This window comes from Gigantopelta aegis, chromosome 10, assembly GCF_016097555.1.
Source record: "Gigantopelta aegis isolate Gae_Host chromosome 10, Gae_host_genome, whole genome shotgun sequence".
In the NCBI taxonomy this organism is placed as follows: domain Eukaryota; kingdom Metazoa; phylum Mollusca; class Gastropoda; order Neomphalida; family Peltospiridae; genus Gigantopelta; species Gigantopelta aegis.
In genome coordinates, this window is record NC_054708.1 from 34111468 (window position 1) to 34129485 (window position 18018).

The window sequence follows — 18018 nt, forward strand, 5'->3', positions numbered from 1 at the left end:
CCTAGTAAACAGTTTCGAGGAAACATAGTGTTTTTTTCACGTCAACGTGTCACCAGTTAACGAAGGAATAGCGGGGTATTAAGCCATTCATTTAGAATAATTCGGTAAGCATTCTGTTTTGTAATTATATCAACATAAATGTATATTTAAGGTTAAAATGTTATAATAAAAGGGTTATAACAGTGAAGTTTCATAGATTTAACAGTGTTTGTATAGTATGCATACCAGTTAGTCCAGTCGCTGAGAGGGGTTCTGTGTGCCCTTTTAGTCCAGTCGCTGTGAGGGGTTCTGTGTGCCCTTTTAGTCCAGTCGCTGTGAGGGGTTCTGTGTGCCCTTTTAGTCCAGTCGCTGTGAGGGGTTCTGTGTGCCCTTTTAGTCCAGTAGCTGTGAGGGGTTCTGTGTGCCCTTTTAGTCCAGTCGCTGTGAGGGGTTATGTGTGCCCTTTTAGTCCAGTCGCTGTGAGGGGTTCTGTGTGCCCTTTTAGTCCAGTCGCTGAGAGGGGTTCTGTGTGCCCTTTTAGTCCAGTCGCTGAGAGGGGTTCTGTGTGCCCTTTTAGCTATAGACATTTAGAGCACAATTTACGAAGCCTGTTTTTTCTTAAACGCAGGTGTGTTAAGCATTGTAAATGTATGTAGTTACACGCGTGTGAGTCTTAAACAGGCTTTGTAAATTCGGCGTTTACTCTTCACATAGATATTGGTGGTAGGTACTGGAATCGTATTCTAAAATATCTAACCACATCCACTGGGTGTCTTTTGCACTGGGTGTTTTTATTGAGAGAAAAAAAACTCGTGACGAATCCTTTATTTATATAGAGAGGATAATCCCCGAGTGTTTTGTGATTTAAGTGGGTACGTCTGGCCCCCGAGAGAGAGAGAGAGAGAGAGAGAGATAGAGAGACAGACAGACAGACAGAGCGAAAGAGAGAGACAGACAGACAGACAGACAGAGCGAAAGAGAGAGTTAAAGTTTGTTTTGTTTAACGACACCACTAGAGCACATTGATTAATTAATCATCGGCTATTGGATGTCAACCATTTGATAATTCTGACACTTAATTATCAGAGGAAACCTGCTATATAGAGAGAGTGATAAAAATAGTTGCATTATTGTTTAACGAAACCACTAGAACACACTGATTTATTAATCTACGGCTATTGGATGTCAAATACATTAGACGGAAATGATAGAAGCAGTGACACGCACACAGGAAAAACAAAGTTAGTTTGTTTTCTTTAACGACACCACTAGAGCACATTTATTTATTGACACCACTAGGGCCCACGGACGGGATTGATCCTATACCGACCGCGCATCAGACGTGCGCTTTACCACTGGGCTACATCCCACCCAAAAAGAAGGAAGGAAATGGTTTATTTAACGACGCACTCAACACATTTTATGTACGGTTATACGGCGTCAGACATATGGTTAAGGACCACACAGATATTGAGAGAAATAGCCTAATGAGTCCACTGACGAGGATCGATCCTAGATCGACCGCGCATCAAGCGAACGCTTTACCACTGGGCTACGTCTCGACCCACACCCAAACAAGAAAGATCGACAGAAATAAATTCAGGCCTATTTGGCTATTTCTCGTTCCAGCAAGAGCACCACGACTGGTATATCAAAGGCCATGGTATGTGCTATCCTGACTCTGAGCTGGTACATATAAAAGATATCTTGCTACTAATGGAAAAATATAGCGGATTTCCTCTCAAAGACTATATCTCAAAATTACCAAGTGTTCGGCATCCAATAGCCGACGATTATTAAATCAATGTGCTCTAGTCGTGTCGTTAAACAAAACAAAACAAGATAAATTAAGAGAGAATCACTGAGTGGTATATATATTAGAAAAAAAGTACAAGCACCCTTTGTCTCTCCTTCATACCGAATCTGCTAATTAAATTTGGTTGTGCTTACGTTACCGGCCTCTGTGGCGCAGTGGTTAAGCCATCGGACTACAGACTAGTAGGTACAGGGTTCGCAGCCCGGTACCGGCTCCAACCCAGAGCGAGTTCTTAAAGGCTCAATGGGTAGGTGTAAGTCCACTACACCCTCTTCTCTCTCACTACCGGTCTCGGTAGCGTCGTGGTTAGGCCATCGGTATACAGGCTGGTAGGTACTGTGTTCGAATTTTTAATCCAGATACTGACTCCAAACCTTGAGTGAGTGCTCCGCAAGGCTCAATGGGTAGGTTTAAACCACTTGCACCGACCAGTGATCCATAACTGGTTCAACAAAGGCCATGGTTTCTGCTATCCTGCCTGTGGGAAGCGCAAATAAAAGATCCCTTGCTGCCTGTCGTAAAAGAGTAGCCGATGTGGCGACAGCGGGTTTCCTCTAAAAAAAACCAGTGTCAATATGACCATATGTTTGACGTCCAATGGCCGATGATAAGATAAAAAATCAATGTGTTCTAGTGGCGTCGTAAAATAAAACAAACTTTACTTTATATATTAGTCCAGGAGTAAAAATAGTCCAAATGACTCAGTTAATCGCGCCGTAAAATTCTCAGAAACTGAAACCTGTACTTTCTCTTTCAGTCTAAATGTAATTCCAAGTAACTCGTGTCTAGGAAACACTTAGCAGATATATATATTTCAGCCATTTTGTCACGTCTACGTGTCACCAGTTAATAATATAACGAAGGAATAGCGAGTTATTAAAGCATTCATTTAGAATAATTCGGTAAGCATTCTGGTTTGTAATTATATCAATACAAAAATGTATTTAAGGTTAAAATGTTTTGTTACAAGTTTGTTTGTTTTGTTTAACGATACCACTAGAGCACATTGATTAATTAATCATCGGCTACTGAATGTCAAATATTCGGTAATTCTGACTCGTAGTCATCAGAAGAAACCCGCTATATTTTTCCTTGAGCAGCAAGGTTTTTTTTATATGCACTTTCCTACAGACAGGAAAGCACATACCACGGCCTTTGACCAGTTGTGGTGCACTGGTTGGAAAGAGAAAAAATCCCAATTAGTTGAATGGATCCAGCAAAGTGGTTCGATCTGTTTTGTTACAAAGTTATAACATTATACGTTTCCTTGATTTAACTGTGTTTGTTTAGTTTGCATATCAGGGGTCAGTTGTTCAAGCATTCAAAGATTACTAATTTTGTTAGCTTAACCAGCGGTTAAGAGTTATGTTCAAAATAAAATATTACTACATGTAGTTTTGTTAGATTAACCAGCGGTTAAGAGTAATGTTCAAACTCAAATATTACTATTTTAAGTATTAGTATTTCTAACTTTACAGACTTTACAGAGTTTTGACTGGGTCCTATTTACCAGCTCATTCAAGAAATGGGTGTCAGTCAGTCACGGTACTCAAACGAGTCGGTGAGTATGCTGTAGTTGTTTGTTTTTTTTGTGTGTGTTTTTGTTGTTTGTTGTTTTTTGTCGTCGTTTGTTGTTTATGGGTAGGTGTTTTTTTTTAAAGAACGTTTATTGTCCTCGAAAAACAAATACGGTAAATACGGTAAAATGCATATATGTCATGACAGTAATAAAGACGTTACCACAAAAGGAAAGAAGAAAGAATAGAAGGAAGTTAAATTAACAAATAGATATAAAAGGAAATAATAATAATAATTTTTAAAATACAAATTAAATGAAAACAATAATGAAGACAATTAAATAAATAAATAATCCATAGCGCTGTTGTCGGCTAATAGATTTATCAACAGTGTGCTTTACAACCAACCTATGTATTGGGCTGGATTTGTCTTAACACAGCGCCATATTTTTGGAAGATCGTAACTGTCTACATGGCCAATATATTCCACTTGTTTACGAAATGGTCATTATTTGCATAAATATAGTTTTCAATATTTCTATTATTTTTCTTATACTTATAGCTTTAGAAAATGTAGGATTTCGTTTGGCACATTTACAACTACATATTTTGTTTTACCAAAGACAGTGATGTGGTTTAATAGGATACTCTGTAAACGATTCCCAAGTAATATGTCAATTATATGAAAGTTTTACAATCAAACCTGTTTTATCTTTAATTTAAACCACGTTTCAAATTGTTGCCAAAATGTTTGAGAAAGAGAGCAATGAAAAATAAATGTTCTAACGACTCAACTTCTTCACTGCAAAAAGTACAGAAATCGTCACTTTGTATACCACATTTCTGTAGGTAAGTATTCATTGTCACAATGTGATGCATAACTTTGAACTGGAAATTCCGAGTTTAGCATCTATTGTCGGGGTTTTTTTTGTATCATTACAAAACATCGAGACAGAAATGTGACTATTTGCAGCTCATGTCAGACATGGATGACTGGATTTTATTCACTTATAAATTATATGAGACTTTACAATTTAAAAAAAAAAAAAATTGTCTTTTCTTTCTTTCTTTTTTTTTTGTTTACAGTCTTGTTACTAAAGAATAATCTTGTAGGGTGTCAACATGGGAATGTAGTTAATTAATCTGAAATAAAGCACCACTACTATTTAAATTAAATTGTCTTTGTAGTGAAATAAATTCTTGAATTTCCCCGTTTGTGGGAAGTATATCTTTTATATTTTGTTGGCCTTTGACCAATTAAGAAAGAGTTTGACTGATTTGGAAGGAATAACGTTTAGCAATGATGTTTGAATAACTTGTGTTTCGCACTGAAACCTTTTTTTTTACTTTTTTTTTCTGCCACTGCGAAATCAGATAAGATGTCTTTCTAAAATAAATTTAGAATGCCTTTTGAGATTTTAACTAATTGATCTTTTTGTAATGTAAATATATATTTTACATCCAAATTCTAACAATAACATTTCTGTTAGTTTTTTCTAGAATCCATCTGAAATTAATAGTCGTTGTATCCACGTTATTTTCATATATTTGCAAAAAGATATCGGATTTCTCATTTTAAGCCCACCATTTTTATAATAATTTATTGGCATTGTTCGCTTAATTCTGTCCCTTTTACCGTTCCATATAAATATGTAAAACCGTGTATTTAATTACTTGAAAACAGTTTTATCTGGATCAGGAAGAGCAACGAATAAGATTTAATTATAGTTATTTTTTCCATTAATTGTTAAAGACGTGTTAGACTAATAAAATAGTATCCTTCTTGTTGATGTTGTATTCTGTAGTTGTTGTATTCTGTAGTTGTTTTGTTGATGAGCTTGTGTGTTGTTGATGTTGTATGCTGTAGTTGCTGTATGTTGTGGTGTGTTGTTGCTGTTGTTGTATGCTGTAGTTGTATGGTGTATGTTGTTGTATGTAGTTGTATGCTGGTGTTGTGTTGTGTTGTTATTGTATGCTGTACTTGTTGTAATTTTTATTGTTGTTGTATGTTGCTGTTTTTGTATTTAGTTGTTTCTGTTTTATTTTTTTGTTGTATTTTGTGGTTGTTGTTATTGTTGTATTTTGTTGTTATTGTTGTTGTTGTAGTTGTTGTATTTTGTTGTTATTATTGTTGTAGTTATTGTATTCTGTGGTGGTGGTGGTTGTTGTTGTTATATTGTGTTGTTGCTGTATTTTGTGGTTGTTTTTTATTTTGTTATTGTTGTATTTTGTTGACGTCAAGACAGACTCCTAGACATCGCCAGACTCGGCTGAAATGGTGTCTGCGATGGACAAACGCTTGTTGGTCAAATGTCATGTATAGTGACGAATTTAATCTGGACTTCGATGACGGTCCTTTGGAACTCGTTTGGAAATTGTTTTATACCCCCTCGCTCTAGCACAGGGAATAAAAAATCCTTAACTCGTTTCATAAATTCCGCTTAGCGATCCAGCTCTTGCACACACACACACACACACACACACACACACACACACACACACACACACACACACACACACACACACACACACACACACACACACAGAGAGAGAGAGAGAGAGAGAGAGAGAGAGAGAGAGAGAGAGAGAATATATATATATATAGATATATATATAGATATAGATATATATATATATATATATATATAGATAGATAGATAGATAGCGAGAGAGAGAGAATAAAGAGAGCATTGGGTTTCATTTGTAATACACAATAACAATATTTGTATTGTGTAACATATACAAGTAACTTTGTTGAGTACTATTTAACTTATTATTATTATTATTATTATTAATCATTATTATTATTATTTATTATTATTATTATTATTATTATTATTTCTATGAAAAACTTTATTCTGCGCCACTTGGGCAAAGTAATAATGATATAACTGAAAAAAAATCTAATTTAAAATTTAATAAATTAACTGATGAAGAAGCTAATAGATTAGAAGGCGAATTGACTTATTCAGAAATACTGTCATATCTTAAATCCATGAAAAATGATAAAAGTCCAGGCTCAGATGGTTTCTCAGCTGAATTTTTCAAAATGTTTTGGATTGATTTAGGACATTTTATAACCAGGGCCATCAACTATAGCTATTCTATTAAAGAAATGTCAAATGTACAAAAATTATGTATAATTATATGTATTCCGAAAGTAAATAAACCAAAGGAATTTCTTAAAAACTGGAGACCTATAACTCTACTAAATTGCATTTATAAAATGGCTTCAGGGTCCATCGCTAACAGAATAAAGCAAACTTTGCACAAAATAATAGATAATGACCAAACTGGTTTTGTAAAAGGAAGATATATTGGAGAAAATATAAGACTAATATATGATATTATGCAATGTACTGAACTGAATAATATTCCTGGATTACTACTTCTTATAGACTTCGAAAAAGTATTTGATTCATTATCATGGTCGTTTATAGACAAAACACTTGATATTTTCAATTTTAAATCATCAGTTAAAAGATTGGATCAAAACATTTTATAATAATTCTATGTCAAGAGTAATACAAAATGGATTTCTATCTCAACCTATCATTTTACAATGGGGATGCAGATAAGGCGACCCACTATCGCCATAATTTGTATTATATGTGCTGAAATCCTTGCAATTATTATTAGAAATAACCCAACTATTAAAGGCATAAATATAGATGGTGAAGAATATTTAATATCGCAATATGCTGACGACACATGTTTTATTCTAGATGGATCTACCGAGTCCCTTCGCAGTACACTAATGGAATTAGACTATCATGAACAGATTTCAGGCCTAAAAATAAATTATTCAAAATAAAAAGCTATATGGATTGGGAGCAAAAAGTTTTCTAAAAATGTTTACCACCATACAAGATGGAAATTGGACTGGGGCGCAACACAATTCAATTTACTTGGTATTAATTTTTCAGTAGATTTGGAAAATATTACTGCAGTTAATTATGAATCTAAAATAAAAGAAATGCAAAACTCCATGAAATTGTGGTCTATTAGAAAACTAACAGTTTTAGGAAAAATAGTTGTTCTTAAAACTTTAATAATACCTAAAATAACACATCTTTTAATATCATTACCTAATCCTGGAGAAACGATCTTAAAAAACTTAAATACGTTATGTTTTTAATTTATATGGCAGAATAAGCCTGAAAAATTAAAACGTGATTTAATAACTCAAGACTATAAAGCTGGAGGTCTTAAAATGATAAACTTAAACAATTTTATGACAGCCTTAAAATGCTCATGGCTACGAAGTAATTCACAATGGGTAAACCTATTTAATTTGGTTACTGGTATAACAACAAAGGAGATATTAAAATACGGAGACTATTATTTAACAATTTCTTTTTTTTAAATATTGCAAATAGATTTTGGAGAGATACCCTACTTAGCTGGCTAAAAACAGAGAAAGAACTTAATCCTCAAACCGTAGATGATATTTTATGTATTAATATTTGGCTGAATGATAGAATACTCATTGATCGTAAGCCATTTCTATATAAAAATTATTTTAAAAAAGGAATTGTTTTTATAAACGACCTTATTGACGAAAGAGGTGATATTTAAAATATGACCAGTTCATAAAACAATACAATATATCCACCAATTTCATTAGCTAAGCTTCGTTAACAAATGCAGTAAAAACGTTCATATATAGTTTAGATGATTTGAAATATAACAAATTTAAAGTGGTTAATAACCCAATTCTTCCATTTAAACTTAATCTTTTATTAAAAAGACAAAGAGGGTGTAAGGATATGTACAACTTATTAAACTCTAAATCCATAACTCCAAAATCGCAAGCTAAATACATCAATCAAGGTTTTATCTTTTCATCAAGTGAATGGGCAGAATATTATTTACTTCCTTTTCAGAGCACTCAGGATTCAACATTAATATGGTTTCGATATAGACTAGTTCACCGAATCTTAGCTACGAACACTTTCTTATATATTATTCACTATGTTGAGTCAAACATGGGTAGCTTTTGTAACAACCATCCAGAAACCATACCACATCTATTTTTCGAATGCAATAAAGTTCGCAACTTATGGGTTGCAGCTCAAAACTGGATATTGACTCAGACTGGTATTATAATTAATTTCAATAAAGATAATGTTATCTTTGGTGTTATTAATAGCGAAAAATCTAACTTCCTTAACTGGTTAATTATTAACATAAAATATTATGTTTATGGAACTAAGATACAAAACAAATATTTAGAACTCAAAGTTATTAAAAATATGTTGAAGCAAAAGTTTGAAATAGAAAGATTTATTTTATATAAAAATTGCAAATACGAAATGTTTAATAAACAATGGGCTCCATGGGCTAATGTATTTAATGATAACGATTAAATAAAATATATAATGTTAGCTTAAGTTTGTTCTTGTCTATGGCTTGTTTGGAGATAGCGGAAAACAAGGAAAATAAACATACACCTCACGTATAACCTTATCTCGTCTTCTACCTCTTTCTCCTCTTTCTTATCCTCTCTCTTCTCTTTATACTATCCCAGATTAAACCAACTACATGTATGTATATTTACTACTCTTGTACCCACTTACATTGATGCCTTTTTGCATATATGTATGTGTATGTATGCGTGAATCTATGTATATACATATGTGTATGTATCGGGGGACATCCGGGTACGTGTGTGCGTATTTGTTTGTGTATGGATATATGTGTTGTATATTTATTATATGTACAGCAGTGATTTGGGGCTCCCATCCCTGACACCGCTATGTTTGTGATCTGGGACAATAATAAAAAACAAAAACATTATTATTATTATTTAGAGTGGTCCACGGCGACTACTAGATGATATAAGAAGTGGAGAAACTCTCAACCAGTACATAGAAAGAATCGTTCAACCAGACACCGCCTATTTGGAGAAATGTAACAGGACTGTGGACAAACTTGTGCGCTTCCTACACGAGAAACTTACACCAGCACTACGAAGACTGTCTTCTCACCAACTCAGAAATGTGAACGTGAAAGAAATTTTAAAGGTTTGTAATTTAAACTCGATGATTATAACAACCATCATACCAACCCTGAATCTAATGTAATCTAACGTAGCCAACTACCATAACACTGACCTAACAGTTTGTGTCCTTTTAACTATTAGAGTAGTTATTCCTGTATAACATATAGAAATGTAATATGGGATTAAATGTCAGTACCTTGGGACTGACTGCTAGTAACACGGTTAACAAATGCTGTTGATGAGGATTCTGGTAGCAGTCAATATTTGCTGTTAATATTTATGTTTTCCCTTGTTCTGCATCAGAATATTATAATTAATCTATTTTATAACCATCAACTGTCAAAATATCTGTTCAATAATTTATATCATAACCACTACATCACTAATCTAATTTGCTGTAAGAACTATATAATATTTTCTTAATAATACCTTTTATTAACTTATATCAATTACCAATCAATAAAGAAAGTAATAAAACAATAAACTGCATTTGGCAGCCTTTCTGATGACTACACAAATACTTTGTTTAACTGTTAACTGTCTCTAAGAAATATATCTTTAACTGTAATAAAAATAATTAAAAGGCTACCAAATCCCAAATCCTGTTTCCTTTTATAAAATATACAATGAAGTGTTGAAAAAGAGGCAAAAGAAATATTATGTACTTCCTGTTGGACATTCCAGATCCCAGGATTGAAAAGAAAAAATCAGGCATTGACGTCAGATGTTGGGTTTGGGGTTGTTGGGTTTTTTTGTGTGGTTTTTTTTTTTTTGTGGGGGGGGGGGGGGGGGGGTTTTTTTTTTTTTTGGGGGGGGGGGTTGCACCACAAAATATACAGTATACAATATAGAACTGATACATATGGATAAAATAAACATATAAGAATAAAATAGATGATGCCTTTTTAAAGGACCTCATACGTATTAATATTATAAATATTAACAACATAAATCTGTAAATCAATTCTATGTATTCTGTTAATATAATGTACCAATAAATAATTCTGAAACATAAATACATGTATACATTATACTTTATACAATTAATTTTGTCCAACAATTCCACTTTTCTTCAAATTGGATTGTTCTGTTATTTATTATGGAAATATGTGATAATATATGTTCAGACAATTCTGGAAGCCTGAGTTTGCTGCAATTTTTAAGATGTTATCGATTAACAGAGACTTTTTAACAATTGCAATGACATATCAAATATATTTTTCTGCATAAAGTATTAGTGGCTGTATATTAAATATGTTTCTGATCGTTCTAATATTTGTACTAGGTTAAATTTCATTTTATTTCCTAAAATATATTTTTTTTTATAAAATTATTTGAAGACAAAATCCAGTGTGGGCTTCTTACAAATATTAAGACGACCAGAAACACATTGAATATACAGACACTGATATTCTAAACAAGAAAATATATTTAATATGTAAGTTTAATCGTAGAAATATTTTATTAGTCGGAAACATCTTACAATGCAGCAAACTCAGGAATGTCCCTTTAAACATCAAGAAAAGAACTTTTGATAATTGTATTGTAAAATGAATGTATTAACATTTGTAAATTTGTTTTACGCATTTATTTTGAGCTTTGAGTTTGTTTCATATCGTCACTGCAGAGTGGATCTCTGGGTAAATCAACCGCTGTAAGGAATAAATCAGACATTGATTTGATACTATTCCTGAATGGAATTGAAACCGTTGAGAACCTGCGTGACTTGATGCCAACAATCCTGAGATGTCTGAGAGAGCTGCTTAATGAACTCGTGAGAAGTCCAAATTACCCATGGGCGAGATCCATCAGGTACAAGAAAGACTCGAAGTTTGCCATATGCTGTATATTGACTACAACCGATGATTATGGCAATGAGGATGAACGAGAAGTTGATCTTTTGCCGGCTGTTGACATCACACATTCAGGTATAAAGCAAATCTCTGTATATCAAAAGTTTTTATACAGCGACTATTACGTGTTCAGCAGACCCCACCATATGTGTATCGATTATCCAGTAGTTGTAATACATTGCCTCTAACATTTCTCAAACATATATTTATTAAAGGGACATTCCTGAGTTTGCTACATTGTAAAATGTTTCCGACTAATAAAATATTTCTATGATTAAACTTACATATTAAATATATTTTCTTGTTTAGAATATCATTGTCTGTATATTCAATGTGTCTCTGGCCGTCTTAATATTTGTAAGAAGCCCAAACAGGATTTTGTCTTCAAATAATTTCGTACGTACGACAAAAATATATTTTAGGAAATAAAATGAAATTTAACCTAGTATAAATATTAGAACGATCAGGAACACGTTTAATATACAGCTACTAATATATTATGCAGAAAAATATATTTGATATGTAATTACAATCGTGAAAAAGTCTCTGTTAGTCGATAACATCTTTAAAATTGCAGCAAACTCAGGAATGTCCCTTTAACGAAAGTGTGCTTGTTTTCAGAGTCTTTACGTCGCATTTACGACAAAATGGATTCCACTGACGAGGACTCGAGAAGATATTACTCCGCTTGCTTATCTCGAATGCAAAGAGAGTTCGTCCAAAACGCAACGGCCTCCGCGAAAGTGAAAGATCTCATCCGTCTTGTAAAAATTTGGGCAAAGGTAAAGAGACTTTCTAAAACAAATAAAACACACAAATAACAAACAACGAGGCGGACAGTTTACGACTTCAGTCATATATACTAATAACATAATGAAGAACATTAACGTAAGCACATTTCATTTCAACTTATTTTCGTGCTTATATCCAATTAAGGTTCAAGCACGCTGTCCTGGGCACCCCACCCCGCCCTCGAGCGTTACGCAATTGTTTGTTTGCCCCTTAAAGGAGGTTTTCAAGACATGTAGCACATGTCAAATGTTGGACTCCCTGTTGAGGAATCTAATACGGATCATTGAAAGCGCATCTGCCTGAGCTTCATCAAATGGGTGGATCAGATAACACCAGCAGCCCACTAATCCCTCCTGTCTCAGCTTCGCCTAATTTATACTGTACAATTTAATATTTGACCCATTATAGTTCAGTTCAACTTTGTTTTCGTGCTTATATCCAATTACTGTTCAAGCACACTGTCCTCATCAAACACCTCAGCTATTTGGGCTGTCTGTCTAGGACAGTGGGCTAGTTGTTAGTTGGTTAGTGGTTAGTGAGAGAGAAAAAAGAAGAAGAAAGAAATGCTTTATTTAACGACGCACTCAACACATTTTATGGCGTCAGACATGTGGTTAAGGACTACACATATTTTGGGAGGAAACCCGCTGTTGCCACTTCATGGGCTACTCTTTCCGATTAGTAGCAAGGGATCTTTTATTTGAGTTTCCCACAGGCAGGATAGCACAAACCATGGCCTTTGTTGACCCAGTTATGGATCACTGGTCGGTGCAAGTGGTTTACACCTACCCATTGAGCCTAACTCACTCAGGGTTTTGGAGTCGGTATCTGGATTAAAAATTCCATGCCTCGACTGGGATCCGAACCTAGTACCTACTAGCCTGTAGATCGATGGCCTAACCACGACGCTACCGAGGCCGGTAGTGAGAGAGAAGAGGGTGTAGTGGACTTACACCTACCCATTGAGACTTTAAGAACTCGCTCTGGGTTGGAGCCGGTACTGGGCTGCGAACCCTGTACCTACTAGTCTGTAGTCCGATGGCTTAACCACTGCGCCACAGAGGCCGGTAACGTAAACACAACCAAATTTAATTAGCAGATTCGCTGTGAAGGAGAGACAAAGAGTGCTTGTACTTTTTTTCTTGGAGTTCGGGATTATATCCCCAGTGTGGTGTTAAATGAAGATGTATGCTGAATGTTTCTAGACGTGTCGACATGACACGTGTCTTCTTTGAACGTGTGAATATGAATAGCTTACTTTATATATGCCTATATATATATTCTATAAAACACATCTTGTCAATGTTACAGGACAGACAGGTTCCCATCCGTTCCTACTTCGTCGAGTTACTCGTCATTTACAACCAGCGCCGACATCCAGCACAGGATTTCGAGATTCCTGATCACGTGAAAGAGATTCTGGTGTTGTTGAGTGAATGTGAAAGCATGAGGATAGTGTTCACTGACAAGTACAATCCCAGGAACTACAGAAACACCATGAACAAGTTAGTATAGTGTACAACAGTTCCTGTGTATTGGCAGTCATATGTCTATCCTTTTAGACGAAAGAAAGAAATGTTTTATTTAACGATGCACTCAACACATTTTATTTACGGTTATATGGATGTCAGACATATGCTAATAAGGCACAAGGACGTTTATAGGCACATTTTGAGAGGAAACCCCACCCACGCTTTTGTCAGTTGTGGTGCACGTTGGAACGATGGGCTACCCTTCCGATTAGATCCAACAAATTGGATTTTTCATGCTACGCAAGCACCACAAGCTAGCACTCAACATACTGAGCACAAATCATGGCCTTTGTTGAACCAGTTATGGATCACTGGTCGGTCCAAGTTAGTCACCATAAGGCCGCCGCAAGGTCACCTCAAGGCCGTCGGTGGGCCCATTGGGCTATTTTTCGTTCCAGCCAGTGCACCACGACTGGTATATCAACGGCCGTGGTAATAAAACGTGTACTTTGGACTGACCAGTGGTTGCGCTAACTATATATATAATTTAAAAAAATTTAAATGGTGAGTAACGAGTCGGTTAATGATAAAAATATTTTATACTGTTTAATTCGGGTCCGTGAATTTAAGAATAATAACGATAGTCGGGTACATCTGGAATATAATATTTACCTTTTATAAAAATTAAATGACTTAATGATAGCAAATAAACTTAGTTGTTTGAAGGAAACTCACAACGCAACACTGGCTCAATCAACAATATGTACTATATACTCTTTAAAAAAAAGTAGGGGAACCTGAAATATTTATGTTAATATCAACTACGTGTATTAGACCGAACATACGTTTTGACCACAGACATCCTAGTAAAGAACGTCCAGGTCTGTTTATCAACACACCGAAACACATTCCATAGTTTGCACGTGCATCACGCAGTTGCCCCGTACACGTGCGTGGGGTGTCATTCTCGATTTTGACAATTTCCAGTAAGGTCGATTAATCACTGTGGAACATTATTTCTGTAAATAATGTTTCATTCTGTTCATCATACAGTTGTTATTGTTTTGTTTTTAGTCATTTTTATTGTTTGAATTTGCGATTTACTGAACCCCGTCAATTTCCAAATTTCACTTCTGACCCCATTCGTCCTTCAAGATCTTTGGTGGTCATAAAACTTACTGTAATACTGAATTACCGATTGTAATGTTTTTCCAATTAATTCACTATTATAATATAACCATTCCCCACAGCTAATATACCTTACAATTTTGACAATTGTAAATTCTTATTAGAGTTCCCCTACTTTTTTTGAAGAGTATATATATATACACTGGAAGTAAAACACTTGTGTAGCCCTGGGGATCATACATAGTTGGGGTTATTTTTTCCACAGCCTGTTATGACATGTCTAACGAAGGTCGTTTGCTATATGTGATACAACTATGTGATTAATTGACAGACAAGCAGACAGACAGACATATATATACTCTTCAAAAGAAGAAACGCAACATTGTCGTAACATTTGGAGAATTGATTTAATTATTTAATGGCGAGTCCGATAAAAATGAAATGACTTAAGGATTGTTCACAATAAACTCTAGTCCATTGTGAGAAGTGATAGGACACACCACCATAGGTCAAGGTCATCTGGAGTCAATACCGGGTGTGGCTCAATCAACAATGCCTGGCACCGCCTGCCCATTGAAGCAACCAGAGTACGGATGAAAAAGGGGGGGTGGCCCACACGGCCTGAAATATGCTGCCAGCTCGGGCAGGGTCTGGGGCTGTGGTTATGTCGGAGGCGTCGGTCCACTCGTCCCATAGATGCTCAATTGGGTTCAAATCGTGATTTCGATGGCCAAGGAAGGACCTAATGTTGTTGTTCTGTAGGAAAGCCGTTGTGAGACGTGCTGTGTGAGGCTGGCGTTGTCATCAACACACGTTGGCGTTGGCCATAACTGGAACATGTGTTTGCAGGTGGTCATGTAGCCCTGTGCATTCAGTTGCCCTGCACGTGGACACAGTGCTGTGGGGTGTGAGATGGCTGCCCATTTTGACAATACCCCCGCCGAATCTGTCCACTTCCTGCACGCAGTTTGCCGCATAACGTTCAACGACGCCTATACACGCGACATCTTCCATCATGAATACTCGTCACTGAACCACACCTGTCTCCATCGCAGTTGAGGCCATTGTCGATGAATCTGGCACCACTGCATCGGAGTCGACGGTGTTGTTTAAGTTACCTCGAACTGTTCTGGCACGAATTCCTTCACGTAGGCGGTTCCGTTTTCTGGTCGGATATCCTGCGCAAACCTGGTATGCTGCGGCTTGGAGGTGGCCCGTAGTCAATCGTTCCCGAATTTGGCGTCTGACCCCATTAGCGTCCTGCCCGGGGGTACAAGACCCGTGGGTCGACCGGATCTAAAAGGTACTGTAATCCATGTTGAAACGGTCCCACAGTTGGAGATGGTGCTTGGGACACATGGAATGCACTGGCAATAATATAACTGGATTCGCACAGCGTAATAGTCGGCCGATGGCATTGTTTCTCTGCGGTTCACTGAGACGTGGCATGTCCTGGATTGTAACTGTCGGCCAGATACAGAGGCCAGGCAAAACACCCTGCACTGTTATACCTGTCGGATGTTGCACGTGCAGACGCATAGCAGTGGTGACATGGTTTGCATGTGGCTGCGTTTTTGCGAATATTCACATTTTGGAACTTTATTGTACAGTAGCTGCGTTTTATCGAATGTAACCGTGGGAATGTGTTTGGGACATGCAATGACCTTATATTCACAAAGCATGAACCGGTAGGAAACATAAAATCGGAGTTATAACCCATTTGTACCCTTTTGCGTTTCTTTTTTGAAGAGTATATATATCTGATACTTATATAATATTGATGGTCACAAATATTTTGGCCGAGTCTTCCTGGTGTCTTCTTTGCTGGGAACAAATATTTATTAAAGAGATATTATAAAAGTTATGTTTTTTTATCGCTTTATCCTTTTGACTTTTAAAGTATGCGTGTAGAACTGAAGACCTTTCAATCGACCACGTCCCTAGAGCTGGTCAGTTTTTTTCATGTTATTATGTTATAATTAAATCTATAGCAGTTTATTGCTATAATTTTGTATTTTTTGTGTTCACAGAGACCAGCCATATCTTCTGTGTCCGGCTAACCCGTTCATGAACACGGCGCCAAGTCCTGCAGATGCCAGAATTGTGGCTCGAAAGGCAAGGGAGGTGCTGCCCATATTTTCATAAATAATATCACACTGCCGATTTAATAATAGTGATGATTATCAGATTTGACATTTTAGTGAAGAAGAAAATAATTAAATCGGTGTTTTTTCTTTAGAAAAAAAAGTTTTCTCAAGATAATTTTATAATTTTAGCTATCTGGATTTGTCGCTTCGGTGAAATAAAGTCTTTGATTTAAGTAAGTCTGTGTGAGGTTTTTTTTTGTAATATTAAAACTGTTGATTTTAAACACAATAATAATTAGTTAAGGTGTAATATTTTTCCTTCATCACAAAGCATAGTTGTCAAACAAAGACGCACACGCTCGCACATACACCGCAAATCCACGAAGAGCTAACTCGGGAATTCAAAATGGCGTCCAAAATGGTCGCCAGTATCTCTTTTTATCGTATTTTGCAAACAGATCAGGCCTTGACATATAAAATCGGGTAGTCCTCAATAAAAATGGGTGGCCCTATAATTTTAATAAATTTAAGAGGAAACAAGAAATAACCCAATGGGCAAACCGATGGAGATCGATCCCAGACCGACCAACATGAAACGCACTGCCATCAAGGTGAAGCCTTGAATCATTAATAGTATTGTAAAATCTGACGGGGAAAGAAATTATGCCAAATTATCCATTTTCTTACCATATTGTATATATTATAGAGCGCAAACCTGGTATAACAATTAGCTCACAGATAACCACATGCACTTAAAACATAGCTTATAATAACGCAAAAAGGACCACAGTCTAAAGTCTTTCTAAAGCAAAAAGGTAGCAGAGTGAAACGCAAAAACGGACCACTGTTGAAGGATTTGAGGTGTCTTCCAATGTTATGTATTGCACTTCAATCAGGATGCTTATGGTCTCAATATCAATACAGTTATTAAAGATAACATTAATGTCTGTTTTAGGGGTATTTGATACAAAACACATGTGAGATCGATATTTATTCGTCGTTTTAAAAGTTTTTATATGAATTTGATGACTTTAAACACTAAATGTGTAAAAAGTTGTTACTAAGGCAAAAAAAAAAAAATATGTGTGTTTCAGGTTTTATCTCTGGAAAAAATAGGGTAGGCAGGTAGGAACTTTTTTTTTTTTTTTTTTTTTTTTTTTTTTTTTTTTTAAAACCGTGTTCTTGACATACTGCATATAACCTGTCTGCAAAAATCGCGGTAGATGTTGGCTCTTTTTTTTTGGTAGTCAAAATTGTTTAGGGTCGCAGCGTAAAATTAGGGTCGGTCGGGAAACCGGAAACACACCAAAAAAAAATTACGCCTAAAACAAATCGCTAATTATAACGAGTACGCATGAATTAACATAAAA

The 18018-nt window shown here is 35.7% G+C and overlaps 1 protein-coding gene across 2 annotated transcripts in view; it reads left to right on the top strand.

Annotated features, from left to right (window-relative positions):
• LOC121384188 (2'-5'-oligoadenylate synthase 1A-like) overlaps positions 1–16885 on the top strand; it is a 16887-nt gene extending 2 nt beyond the window's left edge. Inside the window, exons 1-7 of one of the 2 annotated variants that reach the window (XM_041514457.1) lie at positions 1–104; positions 3274–3356; positions 9126–9338; positions 10944–11244; positions 11791–11951; positions 13273–13466; positions 16592–16885. The exon at positions 1–104 is cut by the window's left edge and continues 2 nt beyond it. In XM_041514457.1, coding sequence (XP_041370391.1) covers positions 3321–3356; positions 9126–9338; positions 10944–11244; positions 11791–11951; positions 13273–13466; positions 16592–16706 — 1020 coding nt within the window. In that variant the 5' untranslated portion in view covers positions 1–104; positions 3274–3320 and the 3' untranslated portion in view covers positions 16707–16885. Of the gene's footprint in view, positions 105–2568; positions 2698–3273; positions 3357–9125; positions 9339–10943; positions 11245–11790; positions 11952–13272; positions 13467–16591 lie in introns of those variants that run through there. The other variant, XM_041514458.1, reaches the window with a different exon arrangement.
• Positions 16886–18018: the final 1133 nt, after the last annotated feature.